Source organism: Psammomys obesus, unplaced genomic scaffold (genome assembly GCF_907164565.1).
Source record: "Psammomys obesus unplaced genomic scaffold, mPsaObe1.curated_primary_1811, whole genome shotgun sequence".
Classification (NCBI taxonomy): Eukaryota; Metazoa; Chordata; class Mammalia; order Rodentia; family Muridae; genus Psammomys; species Psammomys obesus.
This window is the reverse complement of record NW_026586550.1, coordinates 9,862,939-9,870,474: the sequence shown is the minus strand read 5'-3', so window position 1 is coordinate 9,870,474 and position 7,536 is coordinate 9,862,939. Positions and strand designations below refer to the sequence as shown.

The 7,536-nt window shown below is 44.0% G+C and overlaps 1 protein-coding gene across 2 annotated transcripts in view; it reads left to right on the top strand.

Annotated features, from left to right (window-relative positions):
• Positions 1-213: 213 nt before the first annotated feature.
• Positions 214-7,536, top strand: part of Nup205 (nucleoporin 205) — a 68,711-nt gene continuing 61,388 nt past the window's right edge. The window contains exons 1-2 of one of the 2 annotated variants that reach the window (XM_055602110.1): positions 214-299; positions 7,286-7,428. In XM_055602110.1, the coding sequence (XP_055458085.1) occupies positions 272-299; positions 7,286-7,428 (171 nt within the window). In that variant the 5' untranslated portion in view covers positions 214-271. The remainder of the gene's footprint in view (positions 300-7,285; positions 7,429-7,536) is intronic. The other variant, XM_055602109.1, reaches the window with a different exon arrangement.

Here is a 7,536-nt window from a genome sequence, read left to right as displayed (position 1 = left end):
ACTACAGGTCCCAGGATGCACTGCACGATTAGTCTCCGAACGGGTTGCCCTCGCCTCATTTGAACGGGTATGGTCGCAGAGAGAATCGTTGACCGTGGGCCAGAGCGGGGTGGAGAGGTTTGTGCAACCCTCCTCAAGCCTCGCAAGCGGTTCTCGGGGAAGGGTGAGGGGGGTGGGCTCGGGTCGCCTTTCTGTTCAGGCGTCGCCGCGGGCAGGCCTTCGGGCTCGGGGTCCTCCCCGCTGCGGGAGGGCTCCGCAGTCCTCCTCCAAGATGGCGGCGCTGTTGGCGGTAAATTCGGGTAAGCGCGGCAGGGCCCTGGGGTGCCCACGGGGACCCACGGGGCAGGGCGGGGCCGGTTCGAGGGGAGCGTTGGCGCAGTCAGGCCTCTCGGAGTGCGGACGCGGGTCTGTGCGCCGCGCCCGCTTTCGCCGCGTTCTGGCCTGCAGCCCTGCGCCTCCAGTTTGAATGGCGCGCGGCGCGGCTGCAGCTCTGCCCTTGAGAGGGATGCTTGAAGAGGAGGCGGAGCGGCGGGGCCCGGCGCAGCTGGCGCGCGGTTCCGAGCCTGCTTCCTCTCACCGCTCATCCTTCAGGTGTATGCAGACCAGCGCTCGCCGGGGTACGGCGCGAGGCTCGCGCGGGGAGGCCGAGATGAGGCTGGAAGGAAGCTCGGCTCAGCGGGCTGTGGGCGGGTCATGAGGCAAGGGCTGAGGTCTTGCTAGCTTCGAGGAAGGTGCTGGGCAAGGCGGTGCCCGGGGCTCAGGCCTCCCGCCTCTGCGGGAGTGGTCCCACCTGCCTGTGGAACAGCCCACCCGGATGGTGGCAGCTATGGAAAAGTTGGGGGTGGGCCATCTTGATGATTAGAACCCCGAGAGATGCTTGAAAAAAATGGATGGATTTTGACTTGTCACAGTTCCTGGAACACAAACTTCTTTGGTTTTCCAGACTGGGTTTCTCTGTGTAGCCTTCGCTGTTGTAGAGCAGCCTGGCCTCCAGCCCACAGAGATCCACCTGCCTCTGCATCCCTGAGTACTGGGATTACAGGCCTGTGCCATTGCGCCCGGCTGATGTCAAATATTTTGTACGAGGTGTGGCACTCCTGAAAACAGATTTAGACACCTTATTCATGAGTACAGTTAAGGCAACATAGCAAATGTTTACAGACAGTCTTTTTCAGGACTGTTTTTATTTATATACTTTTGGTTTTTCGAAACAGGATTTCTCTGTTTTGTTTTTAAACTGTTTGCTTTAGTACTTGTTCTTGCCACTTTACCAATATTTTTGAAAATTACCTAAATCTGAGATTTGTACATTAGAGAATCGCAGAAGTGGTATGGTAAATTGTTCTGTAGAAACGAACATTTCTGATTATTGACAACGTATTACGTCTCAGCACTGGAAGAAGGGTTAGACTTGCTTTATCTCATTTAACCCTTTAAACCCTATGGCATAGTGAAATATCTCAGAGACTTCCAGTGGTTAAATAATTTCCCCAAAATGAAACAGTTAATAGTTTGAAGCACAACTTAATTGATTTTATAACATCACATCATGCTTGTCTTCCCCAGTAGATAAAAGGTGTACTGTTAACGTTTTTCAAAAGCGACGCTTCCATGTTATAGTTATGTTACATACATTATTAGCATGTAATACCCTGAGTTGCCATTAAACACAAACCCTTGAAGGAAATGAACAGGAGTGTACATTGTACAGGAGAGTTTTAATTGGCAACAAGAAGAGAAAGCCTTTTTTTTTTTTCTTCTTTTGAGACAGAGTTTGTCTCAAACTCAGGCATGTCTCCAACCCAGAGATCCACCTGCCTCTGCCTCCAAGTGCTGGAATTAAAGAAGTGTGCTACCACCTACTGTCAAAAAGAAAGCATGTTAAAAAGCCAGGAGTCCAGAGAGTTATTTACTTTTTATTTATCATCTTTGGGAAGAACTCAAGCATCCATAGATGAGTGAATGGGTAAACAAAACACAGTGGAAGATAGTTTAGTATTAAAAAGGAGGAAATCCTGTCACACGATACAGGTATGACCTTTGAGGCCATAAAGTGGAATGTGCCACACACACTCACATAATACACTGCACACTTACTAAGTGTAGCTAAACTTAAAAAAACAAAACAAAACTGTAGAATTAGATTGGTGGTTGCCAACGGCTAGAAAAGTGACAGGTAGTGATGATTTAATGAGTATAGTTTCAGATTTAAAAAAACATTGTGTGTTTTAGAGGGCAGTCTCATGATGTAGCATAGGGGGAATTAACTGTGCAGCCCAGAATAGCATGACAGTCTTCCCCATTCACCCTGTGCTGTGTGGTTACTGGTTACAGGCAGGAACCTCCAGGCCTGCCTTAGCATTTAATTTCTGCAAGATTATAAAAGTAACACTGTGTTGTAACAACTACATAAATACACCTAATTGCTACTGCTCATAAGAATAGCTAAGCTGCTATCCTTTGCCGTGTTTTCTATTATTTCTGTAATCACAATAAAACTTAAACACCGTAAGTAGTGAGGAAGGAGAAAAGGGTGGTGGGTGGCTGTAGAGTTCCTAACCCTGCGTGTGGGTTTAACTGCATGGCTCACACCATTGTGGCCTGTCAGTGCCCACCAAGTAGATACGCGCACAAGCTTACTGTATGCAGCCGCCATCAGTGCTCCACAGGCTGGTCACCCTGCCTTACTCATTGTGGTGACTCTTTCACGTTTCCACCTCTCAAACACTTACCCTCCAGTGGACCTAGAGGAAGTGCAGGCCAGCAGGCGTCTTTCCACCCTGTGCCTCTGTATTGTCCCTTCTGTTGTTACCTTGCCCAGGTCCATTATGCCTGTCCTGTTAACTTCTCTGTTTTGTGTGGTTTCCTATCGTTTTCTCTAGTGATCTGTCTTTGCTTTGATCTCACTTTCAGTCTCCTTGCCATTCTCTTCACTGCCAGACCATGGAGGAGACTGTCAGTATGCACTCACTGGCTTCTTCTCCATACTGCCTAGTGTTGCAAGAATTTAGTCTCCTCCTATCTCCCTAAATACAGTTCTAGTTCCATGTTCTAGTTCAAGCTTAGCCAGATATTTTATATCGTATACATACAGTCATGCACATGCACACACATGCACAAATGCACATGAGAGCAGATGCCTGCTGAGTCCAGAAGAGGGCATTAGAGTCACTTACTGGAGCTGGAGCTGTAGGTGGTTGTGAGCTGCCTGATGCTGGAAACCAGACTTGGGCCCTCTGTTAGGAGACTCTTAGCCACCGTATCTGTAGCCCAAGTTTACTAGATGTTTTAAATACTCATCATTTGTGCTTTTAGGGTAAAGACCAGAATCCTGAGCATTGACTAGAAATCCCTGTACAGGGTAGAAGTTGCCTACCTTGTTGGATTCATTTGCTGTACTCTTGCTGTCTTGGGCTTTTTAGGTCTTTGACAGAATAGCCTCTCCCCCACCCCTCGTGGAACCCCACCGTGTCCTCACTTCCTTCAATGCATGTCTTACCTTGTAGATATCAGTCCATGTTTATTTTTATGTTTTAGCTATTAGCTCAGTCATACTCCCCAACTCCGTCCCTCCCCTGACCTCTCTGGCTAGGTCAAATACCCTTAGTGTGTACCCTCTTGCCCTGATTACTTCCCCCTCAGACCACTTTATGTAGTTGGGTTTGTTTCCTTATTAAATTGAATTTACCAGTGTCCCTTACATGGTGAATGAGTAAATGTGATACGTTGAAAGTATCCCAAAACATTAAATGAAATATGTGTATTTTGCAAGGTGAGTTAAAGTACATACTAGAGGTTTGGAAAAATGTATTACCTTTCAATTGTTACTATTAAAGGATATTTACTAAAATTGGGAAACTAGGTAAATCTGTGCACTTCTGTGATGATCGTCATGGACATGTGAGTGCCTATGATTTGTGTACATATGTTTTTGATCTGTTATAGACTGACTCATTACGAGGAAAAAATGGAACTTTTCTGTATAATTTACTGAACTTGTGCACTAATCATAGATAACACAAAGACAGTTATTAGTTCTTTAGAAATTCTTTTAGACTATTTTAACTTTTTCAATTATATGTATGCGTGTGCATGTCTGTACACAAGAGTACAGGTGCCTATGGGAACCAGAAGAACATTGCATCACCTGGAAATGGATTACAAACTGTTGGGTGTGAACTGTTTGGATGGATACTGGGAGTCAAACTCAGTTCCTCTGGAAGAGCTTTAAGCACTTTTAATTGCTGAGCTGTCTCTCTAGGCCCCATTCTACAGCGAGTATTTTAAGGGTAGAGTTAGTGTGTGTGTGTGTGTGTGTGTGTGTGTGAGAGAGAGAGAGAGAGAGAGACTGGGTCTCACAGTGTAGCTTAGTCTGGTCTCAAGTTTGTGATCCTTCCTGCCTCAGCCTTCTGAGGATTGAGATTACGGATGTGTTTGTGCTTTCATGGCTGGTTGCTCTATTATTATTACTATTATCATCATCATTATTATTATTATTATTATTATTATTATTATTATTATTATTATTATTAGTTGCTTATAAGATTTCCGTAGTCTCTGTGATAAGGCTGTTTCCAGTTTGCTAGAACTTTTTCCCCATGGCAGGGATTGAACCTAAGGCTTTGAGCTCTACATTGAGCTCCACAGTTTTGAGACTCCCTTTGTATCCTGTGTCCACTTAGTTACCAATTGTAATTTCTTTCGATACCTACAGGCCTTCCTTACTATTTGACTGTCCTCTCTTTAGTTTAGCTTTCACCCTACCTACCTATTAATGTGGCTTCCCAGCACTTCCTATCCTAGAGCACATGTACTAGAATACTGGTGTCCACCATGCTATTTGTATGTTTGTGTTTGGCTTTGTTTTGTTTTTTGGGTCACAGACTACAACCTCACTTGTTTGAATAGCTGGAACCAAGAACTGTTTGTGTTTTTTTTCAGGGGGTCATATTTGCATGGTGTTACTGATTGAGCAGCCCCGATCTAGAGTGTGAAACTTTTTGAGCCTTATGTTGCTGTTCAGACTTTTCAGTCTGCTGCAGTCCATAGCTCAAACCTACACAGTCTTTTACTTTTACAGAGACAGGGCCAAGAAAACAATTCTGAGGGAAGTGACCAGGGCCAAGGGACAGCTCATCATTTTGGCAGCCCCAGAAGTGGCTTGCCAGTGTATTAACCTGTAATTAGGTCCTGTTAATTGACTTCTTTATTCAGACTTAGGAGAGACAGGTAGGCAAACCAGCATGCCAGTGTATCGATGTGAGCAGCAGTGTGTGTGCATAGGTACTCATGCCATGTGACAAGTTGCAGTTAACTTGAGATTGCTGTGTTGTCCAGACGTATTTCACTCAAGGACTCTAGAGATCTCCTGCCTCTGCTGACCAAGTAGTTTATATCTATTACATGTTTGTTCTACCACATCTGGCTGACAAAAAGCTATACGTTTAGTCAGGAGATTGGCAGAGATGGGATTGAAGCAGGAGAAGCAAAGCAGGGAGTTGGATGATCTCTTTCCAATGAGTGAGAAGACTGAGATGTGTTGCCTGCGCTTCTCCCTCATTCTCACACAGAAGACCTATCACAGTGCTTCCTGGTCCTGAAGATTGAGCCAGGGGCCTCTTGCACATTAAGCATGCCTTCCACTGTGAAGATAAACTTGTGGCCCCAGGCTCTCCTGTGCATATATTCTATTAGTCTCCCAAACTTAACTGTGTTTGTGTGTGTAAATTGGGTTGACTACAAGGCCCCACACATGCTAAGCATGTGCTCTGCCATTGAGCTTCACCTGTAGCCCCCTAGTCAACACTTAAAAAGACCTGGCTTGTTTTCTTGCCTATGGTTCAGCCTGGACCTGGCTGTCTAGGTCCGGGCAGGCTTACCTAGATCAATCTTAACTCATCACTTACTATGCTATTTGCCAGATATTTTTCTATCCCTAATTCATTATTGGAAATACATTAACTTGCTAAGTATTATGTACAACAGGAGGTATAACTCACTGGTTAGGGAATGGATGGCCATTTTCAGATCCATCACTCTGCTGTGACTTTGGTCAGTGATTCAGCTGTCTCAATTTTTATATTTGTAGAACAGAGGAAGATGTAGTGCTGACCTCAGATTTTGTAAAATACAGTCATGCATGTAGAGCACTCTGGGCTGTGCTAAGGTGCACAGCAAGAGCTTAGTAAGCTTATTATGATGACTTCATAAAAGTTCTTAATGTTTCTTTGCTTTTGAAAATAGCTAAAGCAAAGTATAACTTTTAATTTCTTAGACAAATAAAATGTTACTCCCAAATGACATGGGTATTAGGGGAAGAAGGAAAAGCACCTTTATTGAGTTCCTGTGATACAGAGGTGTGTGTTTTATGTAGTTGTTTCATTTAAAAACTTGTACACTGCTGAGTGTGGTGGCTCAGGCCTGTACTCCCAGGACTTGGGAAAATAAGGTAGGTTTCAGACTAGTATGGGCTATTGATACTATCTCAAGAAACAAAACAGAAAAGCCCAGCCAAGATCTGTAAGCCTTAGGAGTGGGTAATGCTCCTTGTTTGTTTGTTTTTGTTATAGTTTGTTTTGTTTTAATTTTTAGTTTAATTTTTTGTGTGTGCTTGCTTGCATGAGCATGTGTGACTGTGTGTGATTGTGTGACTGTGTATCACATGTGTGCAAGAGCTTTCAGAGGTCAGAAGAGGAGTTAAGGATGGTTGTGAGCCAGCCTGTGGGTGCTGGCAAATGAACTCCTCTGCAAAAGTATCACAAGCTGTAAACCACTGAGCCAGCTCTGTAATCCAGTAGGTTGTCCTTTTGTTTGTTTTGAGACAAGGCCTCACTATGTGGTCTTTGCTGGCCTCAAACTAGCTATGTAGACTAGGTTGGTCTTGAATTTACAGAGCTCTGCCTGCCTGTGCACCCCAAGTGCTGGGATTAAAGTTGTATGTCACCATGCCCGCTCTCCTGCTTTACATAAAAGGAAATGAAAGTAGAGGAATTTCTCTCACTGTAGCTCACATAGGTTACAAAGTGGTAAGATCAACCTCAGCAGATGTTCCACTTTAGTTTGGGTTTGTTTGATTTTTATGTTGTTAGAAAGCAAGTTGCCAAAGCATTGTTGCCAAAGAATTCTAATAAACTGTATGGTTATATTTTGGCTGCTGTATGTAACTTTATATTAAAAATGGACATTAGTTTTTCCTTTGGTAATAGTGTAGTAAAAAGTAGATGTGAGTGTGGTTAACATGTGGATGACATGTATTATTTCACACTGGTCTTATTTTTTCTTTAAGCTGCCAGCCTATGGGGACCCTATAAAGACATTTGGCACACTGTCGGAAGTGCTCTTTGGAGAAGACAACCTGAGGCTGTCCACCTTCTTGACATGATTTTGAAGAAACACAAACCTGACTTCATCTCACTGTTCAAAAACCCTGTAGGAAATTTTCTTCTTTGCTTTTTTTTTTTTAATATCTGGAGATTGGTGATATCTATCTATCTATCCATCTATCCATCTATCCATCTATCCATCTATCCATCTATC